At 34.2% G+C, this 16,965-nt stretch overlaps 1 protein-coding gene across 3 annotated transcripts in view; it reads left to right on the top strand.

The window, feature by feature from the left end:
- Positions 1-16,965, top strand: part of CNTN5 (contactin 5) — a 606,644-nt gene that overhangs the window by 436,980 nt on the left and 152,699 nt on the right. For all 3 annotated transcript variants that reach the window (XM_036405727.2, XM_036405801.2, XM_036405641.2), the window contains one exon: positions 9,779-9,982. In XM_036405727.2, the coding sequence (XP_036261620.1) occupies positions 9,779-9,982 (204 nt within the window). The remainder of the gene's footprint in view (positions 1-9,778; positions 9,983-16,965) is intronic.

Below are 16,965 nucleotides of genomic sequence, written 5' to 3'. Positions count from 1 at the left end.
AATCTTTCTGCTACTATTAATCCTTCCTGACATTAGGAATGAAGGTGACTGAGGTGTAAAGGGACAAATTTAAATTGCTTCTTTCTTGTAAGAACAAGAAACTGATCTGAAACATATATATAAGCTCCTTGAGAGACTGATACTATTATAACTGAAGTACTACTGAGTATTTGTAGCCAAATTACAGAATTTGCTTTTCAGAGTTTCTTCTGCTGAATAAGGAAAATTACGCATTTTGCCTCTCTCAGCTGAAAAAGAGTTAAGACAGAGTAATATTCTATAAATCTGGATAATCATCATCCAAACATTACTTCTGTTTTATTGTTTTGAAAAATGTCCTAGTTATGCCTTCAAAATGCATTATCTATTAGCATCATTGAAGTAGTCATAAAATGAAATTTCCACGTAAAGCAGTTGTCCCCTTGGGTGCGGGACTCTGGGTTCCCTACAAGTCACAAAGCTCTGGAGTAGGATTTTTCATCATACTCACCACTGCATCAAACTTAGAGGGGAGCAGAGAGTGCTGAAGTAATTATCACCAGTGCCATTCAATTATAGAGAAAATCAAGTGCCATAGCACAATCAGAGAACAAGAGAAACCTAAAGTGTGAATGAAAAAAAAAGAAAAAATCCCTTTAAATTCTGTCAAATGTTTTGCCAGAGAAAATAATTTCCACACATATTCTACACAGTGATGATTTCCTAGCATTAAACAAAATATTCATTATTTTCCAGTGCCACACTTTTCATATGAATGCAATAGTTAGTTTAGCATTACCACAGAATCCTTGTTCATTCAAATTATTAAGAAACAATCAACTTGTAGATTCAACACATTTCCATCATTAAGAAGGTTCTAATAAAAATAAGCTATCTATATCAGAGTTTATCAGTGATGTTTTCTTCATATTTGCCTTTGACAAATCTTATGTTTCCTGTAAATCAGTGATTACAAATGCATAGTTTTCTTTTAATTATTAAAATGGTCAGCAGCAGAGGACAAAGAATTCCACATCTGGTCCTCTTGATCATGCTGTGTCATCAGCTTTTATTCCCTTCAATGCACAGCAAGTTAATTTTGAGGTTATTGTAAATATTTTAGTCAACATGTTCTTTTATAAAATATGAATTTGAATTCTGGACCCATTACAGAAACTTTGCTCTCTTGGTCAATAAAAAGAATTGTAAAACTGGGTTAGTTTGACTAGATACACTTTCTTCCAATGTTGTTAATTATATCTCACTTTTTAAATTAGTTATTAATCAAATCTCATATCACCCATTGAACTATTTCATCTAAGATTGAAACAGATAAATTTTTAATGATGTGTATCATCTTGATTACCTTTTTTAATGATAGACCAAATTTAGTTCTTCTCTTTGGAAATTACTAATCATAGAACCATTTAGATTGGAGAAGACACTTAAGATCATCAAATCCAGCAACACTAAGTGCCATGGCTATATATCCTCTAAATACCTGCAGGGTTTGTGAATTCATCACTTCCCTGGAAATCTTTTTCCAATGTTCCACAACATTTTTAGTGAAGAATTCCTAATATCCAATTAAAATTTCCCCTGGCACAACCTGCGGCCATTTCTTCTTATCATTTCAGCTTTTGCTTGAGGGTAGAGACTGATCCCTACCTGGCTACAATCTCCTTTCAGGTAGTTTTAGAGACTGAGATCTTCCCAAACCTCTCTTTCTTCAGGCTAAACACTCCCAGGCAGTTTCCTCATGGGATTTCTGCTAAACACCCTTCCCCAGCTCCGCTGCCCTTCCCTGGACATGCTCCAGCCCCTCAATGTCTCTCTTGCACTGAGGGACCCAGAACTGAGCACAGCATTGGAGCTGTGGCCTCAGCAGTGCTGGCTACAGGGGGACGGTCACTGCCCTGCTCCTGCTGGCTGTGGATTTTTCATTAGTTTCAACAGTGATTCTCTAGTATTAATTATTTACATTATTTACTTTATTGCTCTTTATCACCTATTTTTTTCCTACTTTTCACAGCAAATTACAATATACAGTGGTATTTGTATTACCTGCTGTAATAAACCATAGAACATCAATTTATATGGAGTATTCAGGAATTTTCTATATAAGTATTCATTTCCATTCCTACCTAAAAAATAGAAGGATATAAATAACAGAGTTGTTGTTTAAAATCCCTTAATTGCTTCAAAAAAATAATTTTCAAAAATTTTATGTAGTTTTTTTCTGCCTTTTGTTGAGAATTTTCTGTTTCCAGCGTTTGTCTTCCTCAAAAAATACTTTCAAATATTATCACAAATTTATTTGTTTCTCCCATCAGGCTCTTCTCCCATAAATTTCTGTCATTTAAATATCTTCTATATTTACATAAAAGAACAATGTATATTGATAAAATGACCTTAAAGTATGTCTAAACATTTCTTTACATGAGAAGGTTGCTGAGAATATATATTAAATTAATTTTATTTTTCGGAGGTGTGTGTGACCTAGACGAAAGAAAGGCATATTTAGCCTTTCCCTGAAAGAGGTTACAATTACTGCAGAACACAGAATGAAAATCAAAAATGATCAGTGTATTGGATAAATGGCTCACAAGGAATAACACTAAATTCAGCAAAATTCAGATTGCTGTACTTATCAAAGATCAAATATACAAAGAGAATAAAAAGGAATAAGTGATTAAATGGCATTTTTCCTTAGAAAAATGCAATTTAAAAAAATAACAGGAGACTTAGTTGAATGGATAATTCAGTAGTAGAATTCTAGGACATCCTAAGAGAGCTGCTACCTGTGGAGTATGAGTGACTCTTCTTCCACTGCTCAGTAGTGTTGATGTCTAACTTTGAGTCCTACCTTATAAGATGTAGAAAAGCAGTGGAGATGAAAACAATAAAAATTAAATAAAAGATTAAAAATCAGCACTTCTGAAGAAAAGTTGAAGAGATTTGGCTGATCCAGCCTTGCAAACAAAAGTTTGATATGCACAAGGGTAATGGTATTCCACTGTAGCTGCAAAAGTTTAATATTGCTTTCCAGTAATGTGTTTTCAGTACTTCCAATATGGTGTTTGTTAAAGGCAATAAACAGTATTAAAAATAATATAGATAAATATTAAAGAAAACTGTCCAATTATCCAATAAAAAAATAGGTTATTGTGAAGATCTAAATTTAGAAATATAAATCACTGAACATTCTTTTAGAGTGTGCTGAGAATATTTGGTCTTGCCTGAGGGCAGAAGAAGGGCCTGGATAATGTGTGGTTTTGATAACAGTATTTTGACACATTCTGGAACAGGTTTCTTTTTTATTATGAGAATCATACCAATGACAATCAAATACATGTGATAATCCAATATCTTTTCAAAGCTGTATTTTTTGTCGTATGCTATGTGGTCTCTTTAAAGAGTGCATGTATGAGAAATACATTTCATCAGTCTTTATATGTTTCAGTGACTGGGTACATTTCATGAATATTAAAGTACAAACGAGACTACATTGTCTGTCTACACTGGTAACAACAATATAATATTTGCATCCTCCAGAACAAGATGAATCCTGACAATATATTTACCTTTTCCAGAATATTTTTAGCTATTAGCTGTGTGAGTGTTTATAAGAAAGAAAATATTTGGAGATTTATCACTGTTATTGAATCTGAAGAAAGACAAACATGTGATTGGTAGAATTGTGTTTCAGATAAGTGAGCAGTAGATGCAAAGCCCCCAGAGAAGGAAATAACCAATTTAATTGCTAACTGATAAATCGACAATATCTGTTTGCTCCATGTAGGTGTGTTACAATGCAACAAATAAATTATGTTCATTAAATATTTTCTTAGAAGATTATTGAGCACTGATAATAAACCATAGGAGCAAAGAGAAATGCACCACAATTATTTATCTGGTTGCAGTGGGAGGATGGAGGATCAACCCATTGTTTTCATTCATTTTAGCTAAAAAGAAGCCTCTTTTCCCTCTTAATGTGAAGTGTTCCCCATTATTAGAGGGTACTGCATATTGCACCCTTATTCTTTGGATAGTGTACTGAATATTGTGAGGCAAAAGTTCAAAGCTGGGCTTAGCATAAAATTAGGCTTTATATTTTCAGAAGAGGAGATGTAGGCCTATATATTTCCTTACAGTTTATTTCATTCAAACAGTATAGTTCTAAATGCTAAGGAAATCCATCTTGAAAATTTCATTGGATATATATATTTCAATATATTTCATATATATATTTAATAATATATTTGAAATTTATATATATATATATTTAATATAATATATAGTAAATGCAGCCTGTAATCTTGAGTGCACTTTTTGCTGTTTTGCTTATCAATTAAAATATAACAATAAAAACTTCTTCAGATTTGCAAAAACTTCTAGATTATCTCAGATTTTGGCTGTCATCAGGCATCAATACCATTTATTCATCAAGTACTGCCATCTTGTGGAATTAGAGCAATCAAAGCAAATTCTGAGTGGATGAAGAGAAATATATTTTTCCAATGGGATCTCCACTGCACAACAAAATGAAGTCTAGAACTGGAATTATTTCTTGTACAAACATTATAACTCCACAGAAGTGCAATTATGGCATGGGTATTTTGCATGCTTTGCCTTTGAATAGGCAAAATTTAGCCATGTTATGGACACTTAGTTTTTCAGTGACCTTAATAGAGTTTATATAACAACCTTCTTGTTATGTCTTCACTTGGACCCAAAATACCACTTAGCTAACAGGACTGCTGAAATGGTTGTCCAGAAACCTCATGTTAAAAGGATGAATGGAGCAATTTTTTAAGAGAAAATCCCTGAAGCAAATCTGTGAAATATTCAGGCAGTAACAAACACAGGAGTGAATATTTGGTGTTATCTGAATGCTTCAGCACAGCTCTCTTTACAATACTTCAGGCATTATTTCATACTGACCCACAGTGACAGAAACACTTTTACATTGCCATAGTACCGACATTTTCTGCATCAGAATATCTCCAAAAGCACTAGGAAAAATGCTGATATGTAAGTATTCCAGCTTCATCCATTATGGGAAGTACATCATGTTGTGACAGTTTAGGAATTAGTGTTGTTTAGTAGAGAAAATAGAACTACAAAAATCATTTAAGAAATTATAGTAAGCAAGATTTCACACTATAAATTAATTCTGTCAGGAAATAGATGAGCTCTTCTTACTACTTCATCACAAAATGACCCAGATTTTGACCTATATAGCCTAGTAAAAAGTGTTTAATAAAATACAGAAACAAATCAGAGATAGGAAGGCTGTATTAGGAAGGCTTTCCAAATCATCTTCAGAAAAAAAGATAAATATTTCCTTAGAGTCATCCTCCTGTAAACAAGGTTAGTTATTCATAAAAGGAACTATCAGTTTTGCAGTTACCAAAATGACTTATATCATTTTTACACCAAGATATTATATATAAGAGAATATAGCAGCAGAAGACTTTTTCAGCCCAACACATATCAATTTACAACTGTTCTACAATACATAATTTCTCCAACTTTTTATTCTCTTTTTCTGTTTGTGTTGATGCAAAGTATCTGTGGAAAACTTTCTTTTATGTTGGCAGACAACTGTAATTTCCAGGAAGGGCTCTGCATCCTCTTTGTCATTTTGTCATTGATGTCATATTAAAAATAAAAAGGTGGGCATAAAAATAAAAAAAAAACCTCAGCACATGGTTGGAAAAGAACTCCAAACTTGTGTAAAATGCAGTGGTTAGTTTTCTCTTTTGTCTTAAACTTATTTTCCCTATTGAAAGCAAATTGTGTACAGCATGGAAAAACCATTTACTAAAGTTTTTCTGAAAAGCAGATGACTTCATAAGGTCCATATCTAAAGTAATTACTTTCTGATTTTAAAGATCTGGTTTTGTTTATTTAGATTTTAGTAGCTCTGACTTTTAGCTTAAAAATTTCTTGAAGGTTAACATTATTTATCTATCAGGCTTGAGATGCACCTCTGGAGTTCAATATCCCATTGAAAAATAATACAGTGACAGTTGTATTTGTGCTTGGCCAAATGATACTGGTTCTAAAATCTTGTAACATAAACCATTATAGGAAAATTCAGGCTTGAAGTTCAGTAAAAACTGCAGTGAACTGTGCACAAATAGAGCTGGTGTCATCCATTTGGTCTTCAGCTTCTTGCTCTGTAATCCTGAAAGTTCACTCAGCAGTTTACCATTTTGTATGAGTAGGATTTCAGACAATTAAATACCTTTCTTCTTGCAGTTTACATGTGCTCCTGTGCTGAACTCTTGTGGGACTTGTGACATGTAACTTCATCCACTGTTTCAGAATATTTTATTGTGCCTGTACAGTATGGATTACACATATTTCTACAGAGAGACAGCTATGTTTTAAATGTTGATTCTCCATTATTGTCTTTTTATTAGTTTGGGGTTTTTTTAATATGTCTTTGCAATGAGTATTGGCTTATGCTAAAAACTGACAGTAGAAAAACAAATCAGCAAAACAAAACAGACGCCCAGGTTTTGTACTTGGCCAGCCTTTGCTAGCAATTTTGTTTTTTACAAACTCTAACTTGTAATTTTGCTGGCAGACAAAGTAGAAACAGTCAGAGTCCAAGAATGTGAACAGCAATGCATGATTCATCTTCTTCTTGGGCTACAAATTTAGAAATGTGAGATATTTGCACAATGGATCAATGTCAAGGTACACCCATTTTCCCTTAATTGCAGTCATTCTGTGAACACCCTTTTGTGAAATCACTTCTGCAAGATCATCCATCTACTTCTGTCAGCTAAAAACTGTGGGGTCCCCAGATCCCAAGCCAGCTGTGGTTGTTTCTGACTGGTCTGCAACATTTTCCTGTGATATTTCCACTGAAACCTATGCATAGTGTATGGACATGACCCTCAAAATTTTATTTAAGAATCTGCTGAACTCATTAACCAGGTTTAACAGGAGAAAAAAAATTCATGAAGTCTCTAAGGGGCTTTTCACCTGCAAAAGAGACCAAGAATTCCAGCTGCATTCCAGATATGAGCATTCAGATGCATTCTTCAGGTATTTTAAAGGGTATTCTTCGGGTTTTGCTTTTTAGAAATGAAAAATAGGAGCAATTCTTTCGATGTCAATGGGCTGACAAGAATCAAGTAAACTGCTAACACTTTCTTCTGGACTTAAGAGTTTGGCTCCTGGCTGGAATACAGATGTTCTAGGTGTGCATTTAAAAAAAAAAAAAAAAAAAAAGGCCTTAACCACAGCTCTGTAGCATAAATGCTTTGAGTTTCAGGTTTGGCAGGAGTTCTGTTACATTTTTTTGTCACAGTACACTATGCCAGTCCACATTCATCCATCACGCCATATTTAACAGCAAAAATAATTAAGAAAGTGACAAAATGACAGTATCCCCCTGGATTCAGCACCGGCAAAGACTAAGTATTTTATTTCCTTAGAGGCACAAAAATTTATTGCCTGAAATCTGTTCTTTAGTATTAATTCTAATTAATAAATGAAGAATTAATGGTAAGTGGTTTTAGGCTATGAATGGAGAAAATTCTCTTCTGTGTGAACTGCCAGTGAACCCACACTGATGACTGTTTTGGATTTGCTTTGAACTACTTTTAAACCAGAGCAATTAGTGAGACTGATTACTTTCCATTTGAATTGGTAACAGGTCTTCCGTTAAAGCCTGTGTATTTTCCTTGAACTTGTGTATTCATCATCATTTTGTAGAATTTTGTACTGCCATGAATAATTTTTTTGCCAGATAAAGCATTATGGAAAAATGTGGTAATAAAATTTTCCAAGACATATTTGGGGCATTATTAGTATTTTGCCTGAAACATAACAGAAGAGGAAGGAAAATCTGAACACTTAGAGAGCTCTCTGACAGCTCTTAATTCCTTAGAGTCCTATGTAGCCACCAGAATTACTAATAAATCTAAAAAAGATTTTAGTAAAAGTCAATGTGTGCAGTTTAAGTCCCCATCTTGAGATTTTGAGGCAGTCTTCCGCTCCTGTCAGCTAAGTATGTTCAGTCCTTTAACACAGCATTTTTACATTGATACCACCAGAGTTTTTTTAGGAGAATTTTCATCTAATTTCAAAATAAGAGTAAACCTCCTAAAAACTGATTCAGAAGATACTGCATCTTATTAGCACTATATGCACTGTTTGCTTATATTGGTTGAAAAAGCAGCCATTGTGCTTCTTTGTTCCTTTCTCACCACAGCATCAGGGGACAGTACAACACAAGGATAGAAAGGACAAATCAGTTGGAATTTCTAATTCTCTCCATATTTTTATAGTCAAAGTGCATGCCTGGTTAAGATGTAATATGTTTTACACTTATACCAGTTCCTCTCCTATCATTAAAAGAAAACCAAACAGCAAAATTTAAATTTTGAGGTGTTTCCTCTCACCCCTTTGACTCTTTTATTTTTGACTAGCTTTATATCAAAAAACCATTTTGACTTCATGGGGATGAAAGTATGAGAAAACCAGACTGACATGCTTGAAATTACTGTCTTCCTGTTGCTGCTGAAGATGAGTAGTCACACAAGAAATTTCGGTCTAAAAGCTTGAAATTTGTTATACCAGTGGAGCAGTTAGCATCTTGGAGCAGTAGTGGGGACTTTACATTCCTGGACTAACTTCAGCTTTTCTCATTTTGAAGCCAGGTTTCTGAAGGCTACAGGAGGGAGATTAGGGAACAAATAACCTTTCATCAGATGTGCCAGTTTAAGTAGTGAGCAATATTTTTTTCAAGTGTGAAGAAAGAATTAAACAATGTAAAATAAGCTCAAAAGGAGAACAACGTGTAAAGTGTACATAGGGTTAAGGCTTTAAAGCAGAGTTGGTGAAACTCCACATGAATAGCAGGATATTCCCTGCAAGGAATATCCTGCTAAATCAGAATCTCATTAACTTTACTGATACTTCTAATTCTGAGGCATAAATGAATCTAGGTTTTTATTAAATCATGATAAAATCTCATACAGAATAATAGGAAATAACTTTTTTTTCCCTCAACAAATTATTAGGAGTATAAAGGGAAAAGTATATAATGTTCAGGTAAATAGAATAGATGATTCATGGGATAAAAATAAGAACCAAGGGAATGGATTTAACTGCTATTTTTAAAAGTCAATGATTTGTTGGTAGTTTTGGTTTAAGAAATTATTCATTGATCATAGGGATTTAAGCTGCATAAAGGAAAAGTTAAGAAATTCTTCAATGAAGCAGATGTAAAAGATAGAACTATAAAGCAGTAATATTGCCAACAAGGTATGTAGAGCAGTTACTACAATCTAGTGACTTTAAAAACAAACATTCAGAATGAAACCTGTTTATACACATACATTTGCAGAAGTCATCCATAGCTCTGCAGGAATCATCTTGATATATTTCCCTGCAAATCTGACCTAGTAGAGAAAATAATTCTTTGGATATTATTATTGGTTTGGCCCAAAAGACTACAAAAGGGATTTATTTAATATCTTATTGCTGTTTTCTGAGTCTGATGAATAAATTAATTATTTCACCTGAACTCATTCTGCCTTCACAAGGAACTTGTGGATTCAACATTTATGCTATTTTCAAATTCCCAAGGGGAGAAAAAAATATCCTCTTGAATTCTAAACCAAACAAATTAAAAGTTTTTAACATCTTTAACTTTTTCTCCCCATAGATTATTGAAATAAAGCTAATGAACATTAATTTAGTGTATCTATTAACATGACACAGTATTTTTTCTGCAATTACTTTATCTCATTTTCTTTCTGTGTTCTTTTAGAGATCATCTATAGCTGGGTATTTAATGAATTCCCATCTTTTGTGGCAGAAGACAGCAGGCGTTTCATCTCTCAGGAGACAGGCAATCTCTACATATCCAAGGTGCAAACATCCGATGTTGGCAGCTACATATGCCTGGTGAAAAACACAGTGACAAACGCCAGAGTTTTGAGTCCTCCTACGCCTCTGACACTGAGAAATGATGGTAAGAAAGCATTGTTTCTGGCTACTATGTGGAAAAAAAACCTAAATGAAAATACTCTAATTAATTTAAGAAACATGATTTTATTATTTTTCAGTATATGCATGCATTTTCCATAGAAAATGGCAAAGGGAAGTTGTTCATGGACTCAATATCTTTTAGAACATCCAGACCTTGTGAGAGTATTTAGATCTGCAAAGGCTGAAGTGCAAACTGACACCTCTTGGTGTATTTTGTTTAGTGCAGTTACTCCACCTTGCTCTTTTGATGTTCTGTCACTGAGAGAAGCACATCTCCTTTATAGGCAATGTCTGTTTCCTTAGGGCTCAGTTCAGTTGCCTCAACCCAGGTGGCTACTGCCACACTGATGTTCTCAGGCACCTGAGATATCCACCGGGGACTGGCAAATGTCACATGGGGCATACAGACCGGCTGCAAGATGCCAGGAGATTATTCATATATTGGTCTCTGTGGTTAAAGACAATACAAAAAAGTTTCCCTAAATACCCTGCCAGCAAAAGGAGGAGAATCTTCATTCTTTTCTGGGTGCAGAATATGCCATAGTGTCAGAGGATGACAAAAAGTCTGAGATAGTGCCTTCTTTGCCTCAATCTTAACACCAAAAGCAGTAGTACTCAAGATACCTAACTCCTAGAGCTGGAAGTTAGGGATGAGGATCTGAGTGATACCTCCATAATCCAGGAGGGAATGGTTGCTGATCTGCTGTGCCAATTAGATATCCACAAGTCTATGGGCTGGGATGGGATGCACCCAACAGGGAGATGGTGAAAGAGTCCACCAAGCCTCTCTCAATTATTTACCAACAGTCCTGGTTATCTAGAAAAGTCCCAGTTGACTGGAAAATAGCAAATATGAGGCCCATCTTACAAGAAGAATCAGAAGGATGATCCAAGTTCTGGATTCTGCATTTGGGCCACAACAGTCCCAGGCAGTGCTATAGGCTGGGAGCAGAGCGACTGCAAAGCTGACCAGCAGAAAAGGACCTGGGAGTGCTGGCAAACAGCAGCTGAACATGATCCAGTGTGCACCCAGGTGGCCAAGAAGGCCAATGGCATCCTGGCCTGGATCAGCAATGGTGTGGCCAGCAGGAGCAGGGCAGGGATTGATTGTCCTGCTGTACTCGGCACTGGTGAGGCCACATCTCAAGCATGTGTCCTGTTCTGGGCCTCTCTGTTGAAAAGAGGGTATTGAGGGGCTGGAGTGAGTCCAGAGAAGGGCAGTCAAGCTGCTAGAGGTGTAGAAAACACATCTGATGAGGGGTGGCTGAGGGAGCAGGGGTTGTTTAGCCTGGAGAAAAGGAGGCTTGGGGGAGGCTTTATCACTCTCTACAACTGCCCTAAAGGAGCTTGCAGAGACATGGTGTCAATCTCTGCCATGTCTCAAAGTAACAGAGAAAATGGCTGATATTTTCCTTCTTTCCAAGATGTTCTACTTTTGATTATGCTTTCTAGTTCCTCACAACAATTCAGCTCATGTGAATCCACACATGCATAAATCAAAGAGAGAAAGAGAGAGAAACTTTTGAGAGCTTTCTTTTATCTTGCTTATAACTTTTTCTCGAACAAATATTAGTCCTATGCTACAAACACGTTACAAAATCTGGATTTAAACACAGATGACTTAGTTTAATAGAGTAAATTTAAAATATGTTCACCAATTAGAATGGAATTAAGTTAATGTCTTTTCATCGTAGCAAATTTCCTTCTGCATAGCACGTAGCCTCTGCAGCAAAAAGCTGCTCTTTTAATTTATCACTTCCTATTTTCTTTTGCTGGTTTAGTACCTATGTTAATTATTGAGTTTCAGGTGTTTGTTTAATTTTACTGACTTAACATTTTGAATCTGTGTATCTTTTTGGTATTCATTTTTTCAAAATTAAAATGCCCAAACATTGACTGCCTTTTTAATCTGTTTGGACTCTGAAAAAAAATAGAATTTCAGTGTCATATTTATTATTAATATCTTATGATATTTATTCTTATGATATTTCTTCATGCTTTTATTTGGTTCTGTCTTCTGCAGAAATTCAGCAGATTAATTATCTATTTTGTACTGATAGTACATAGGTAGAGAACACACTGAAAGAAATTGAGAGAGTAAATAAGGATAAAGGCAGCAGTCTACATCACTGAGCTAAGAAAAAAATCTATGAAGGAAAACTCTGCAGATTTTTTTAAATGTCAAGTGGGTAGTAAATACCAGCCTCCAGCAAATTTTTTGTTTCATGGCTGGCTGTCACACCACTGTGATAATCCAACCTTCTGAACTGTGCTAGAGTATTGGGGAAGTGTTTGCACATAGATGAACAGCTCCTCAGCAATTTCCCAGTCTCCTGACTCATTTTTTCACACACATGAATTTCTACTAGGCTTCCATGCCTTAATTTTAATCTGTTGGTATTTAGGAAAAGCTCCTTTCTTGTTATGGAATTCTTCAGTACTTCTCAGTAAATTGGTTGCTTTCCTGTATGACTGAGCAAGTTTCTCAGTGAAGAAACCTCAACTTTCTACCTAACCTTACAGTCCCCATAAACATACCTTGAAAAAAATTGTTAAGGAAATTACTGGTTGCTAAATCATAATATTTGGGACATCTGTCTGGTTCCACCTCCCCCACATAATGCAATAATATGGGCCTTTTGAAAAAAAACTGGGAATATAATAAAAAATTTCCATAAATCATACTGTACTTTTTCATTTTCATACAAATGGCCTTAGGTAATACTGCCTCGTCCATTGAGAAATATTAAAGGGTCACGACAACCTTTTTAAAGTATGCGTTCATTATGTGCAAAAATACAGAAAAACTGTTGAAAAGTAGTGCTGACTAGTTAAAGAAAATTAAAGTAATTTATGAAGAAAGAAACTGCTGTGAATAGACTCCAAGAGGGAAGTGAGAATTTAATAATGGCATTAAAACAAACATTAAATTACCTGAAAATATACTCAATTCTATGTTTGCTGAGTTGTGTTATATATTTTTAAATATGGCTTTTTAATCTTTTCTTTGTCATAAAATTACTTGAATTACTTTTCAAATACTCCCTTAGGTTTAAAAATAATACATCTTTCTGAGTTCCAATGGTTGGCATCACAACTGACATTACCCTAAGCAGTCAGCACATTTCCTAGAAACCACAGGAAGAGCTTGTAGTTTTAAACAGCTTTTACAAATAGCTCTATATAAATAAAACAATTTATATAGCCTGTATTCTCCAAACATATATATCATTAACTCCAAAGTACTCTAATTGATTTATTTATCATCATTCTTAGATTTTGATGTATATAGAGTACCTATGCCCAGGGGACTAGAGAGCTTGTGACAAAGAGCACTTCAATGAAAACACTGGTCTCTATTTATCTATTAGAACGAAATGGAATAATATCAAGGCATTCTGTCAAACTCTGAAAGATTGTAAGAACTTACTGGGATTTTATTAATCTTTTATTTCTTCTGTGATGTGTCTCAAAGGAGAGCTTAGCTGCTTGATATGAAGCAAATTAAATAAAAACATCAAGAAATCCTTCAATGGATTCTGAATAAAATGAATACCTCATTTGTTCAGATATCCTTGAGAATAAGTCATTTCATATAATTCAATTTCATTTCAAGCTGGGTTATAAAAACACCCTAAAATTTTGAGGAGAGAAAAAGTTTTAGGAGGAAAGAAAAGAATATGCATCATTTCATTAACTGCCTCTTAATGCATTACAAACTTTGAGGAAATATTTGATAACTGTTTATGAATAATAAACAGCTTTGTTAAATTGTATCTTCACAGGCTTGGATGCTGATTGGGAGCAGTAAATTATTTTCACTCATAAAAACATCTGAAAGTTTTTTCAAATTAAGGAAATAGAAATCTAGGGAGTATAAACATTTGATTTTCAGCGCATAAGAGTTATTTCAAGTTCACACATTTTTATTCCAGTTTTTCTTACATTTTTATCCTTCTTATTCTTTGGGAAATATGTTAACTTTAACATTATTACTGTACAGTAGTAAATTATGTAATTCTTCATTTTAGCTCTGTGCAGAAACTGCATATTAGCTTTGCTATGGTGAAATTTCTGAAGTTAAAAAAAAACCAAACCAAAAAACAAAAAAACCAACAAACATGGACAATTTCAGACACCAGAGGATAATTTCTACTACGTTTCATTAGAGCAAATTAGTTTAACCTCCAGATGTTGGTAGTCTGACCAGACATATTTTCATGTAACTGACTTTCAGATTTTTTCCATGTCTTCATAATCTGCGAAGCAGTGAACTGAATTTTGTCTCTCCTCACTCTATTGATTAATGCAATGTGATTAATAGTCTCACATAATGATAGAACATATAGATATCAAGGTATTAAGGATGCTAATTTCTAATTTTCCATGAAGAAATATGGTCTGCATCTGCTTTTTGAGGTTAAACTCTGGGATATGTTACTTGAACAACAAGCAACAGTTGGTTATCTAAAGATCTCTTTACCAACGTTACATAAAATTTGGAAGAAATCATACCAATTCCCCAATAGAAATCAAGCAATAAAAAATGCCCAGTGTAGCATAATAAGGTAATAAATAAAGATAGAACAAAATTTGCAGTTTCACAGACATAGCTGTACCCATCCCAGAAGAATGCTGACAGTTGTTAATTAACTGATACCTAGAATTTTTTTAAATTACCTAAAGATGAACTGTAATGATTTTGACCTATCATTCTTTGCCCTTCTCTGTTTTTTATTTTTAATTTTTTTTCAACTTTTATTAGTGGTTTTTGTCATCTAATGGGGTTATTCATATGGAGCTGAATTCTAGAAAACTACAACGAGCACCTGAATTTTAACAGGGGTTCAAAATACATATTCAGCTGTGACTTAATTCTGCTATGTTTTATGGATTTTCCAGTCATATAGGCTTCCTCTTTCACGTAGGTTATATTGCAAGGTTTTGCAATAACATTTTGTATTTTAATTGTGTCCATAAAAACTGTATAGTGACTGTAAGAACTTTTCTTCCTCAGTACTCCAGGGCAGGAATCAAACCTTACGTAATCCTGCTTTGATTTTTTTTTTTTTTTTTTTTTTTTTAAGCAGAGACAAACTGTCTGGGCAAAAATCAAGTTTGCCCTTTAGTGGTATACAGAGATTAATAGCACTGACAGAGACATGAATGTATGCAAGGGTTGCTCCAGGGGAAGGTTGATAAAATGGCAATGTCCCTGGACAGCCATTACCTGGTGGTAAATATATTTCTCCTGTAAAACTGTAGTGAGGTATTTTAATGTTGGGTCACTCTGGAAACTGAAAATAAAAGTCTTCCTACAATCTCTGCTTTTCTCTACTGAAAGTGTATCCTGCATGGGTTACAGGTATTCTGTACTTGTTTTTTTTTTTTGTTCTGCTCTTCTGCCCAGGTCCTCCTGCAATGTTGTCAAAATAATAGGACGAAAATCAGGATTAAGAAATGTCAGTGTAGTCTTATTTTAATTTTTAAAAAGATAAAAGAAGACCATAGATATAATAGGATGAGGGAAGGTTGTTGTTTTTTTTTTGAGGTTTTCTTATTTCCAAAATATTAACTTTTTCTTTTTATTTATTTATTTATTTATTTAGAAAGTCTGTTCCAGTTAGCAGGAATGGTTCTTAACCTATAGGCAAGAAAATCTATAGGTAGGCAGAGAATTTTATAGAGGGCTTCTATACAATAAACCTCCTACAGAGTGGTTTATAGGAATTGTAGAATAGTTGAAGAACACTCTCAAACAGAACACAACAGTTCAAAGACACTATTTGTAAAATATTTAATCTGAAAGAGTAGAGAGACAAAATAACTTGGGATGGTCTTTTGACAATGTAAAAGGGCTGAGCCCTGGGATCTATGGGGCTATTGCAGGAGGAAAACAGGAAAAGGTTGGGAAAAGATTATGTCCCAGGATTCAGTGTAGAGCAAGAACTCTTTCACTGAAAAAGTTTGAATGGAGTTTAGTCTGCTTTTGAGTTCAGTTAAGGTAACTTTACAGGACTCGTAATAGCTAAGTCTTCCCATTGGTATATAGAAACGCTGTATGCTGGAAATTCAGTGGTTGCTTTTCTAAATTAGCTAAAAACCTCAAGATTCTAGACATGTAGAGTCTTGCACATCTTCTGCACTTATGTTTTCTTGTTTCACTCCTTATCCTTATGATTTTTGAAACTTCCACAAAGAGTTAACTGATCCATATACAGAATATACAAAGTCTAAAATTACTGAACTTGAAAAAAATGTTCCTCTAAATTTGTCAGGATTAGGAATGGTGTTGCATTGAACTATAACTATTAAGATTTCAGACAGAAGTATGTTGTTAATATTTTAATTCTTGGTGACTAAATTCAAATTTGTGCAAATTGATAATGGAAATAACCTTTATATCTGTAGATGGTTTCAGAGTATGAAAAATGGTCCTGAATGTTATGTAACTTAGTGTCTCAGGATCTTAGATAGAAATTCACCAGTGACTGCTGCTTTGCAGTCAGAGACTATGGCATAATATTCAAATTTAAATTACTTGTCAGTTTGGAATTCTATTCAGAGTAGCAAAATAATTTGATTATGAACAGCAGGAGTTTTACTCGAAGTCAAAACTGCAGGAAGTAGGTAACAGGATGATTTGTTTCTATTGTGTCTAAAACAATGGGTATTTTAATACTTGTTTTTGAGGATATTGAGGAAATCATAGGTTCTTTGTTTTACATGGTTATATGAGCAGTCTTAATGGAAAAAAAATTGAGAAAAAAATTTTAAAAATTTAGAAAAAATTTTAAAAAAATTAAATATTCCTTATTTAGGAAGCTTTTCTCAGTTTATTGAGATACAATGAATATTAGAGCAACGCTATTATGTGCAGTAGTTTTCTAATTGGTCAGAAGAGAGGGAAATACTCTGCACATCACAATAGTTTTGACACTTCTGGCACCTAGTTGGAAAGGGAAT

Source organism: Molothrus ater, chromosome 2, assembly GCF_012460135.2.
Source record: "Molothrus ater isolate BHLD 08-10-18 breed brown headed cowbird chromosome 2, BPBGC_Mater_1.1, whole genome shotgun sequence".
Lineage (NCBI taxonomy): Eukaryota > Metazoa > Chordata > Aves > Passeriformes > Icteridae > Molothrus > Molothrus ater.
The sequence above is the reverse complement of the archived record's forward strand: the minus strand, read 5'-3'. Positions and strand labels throughout refer to the sequence as shown.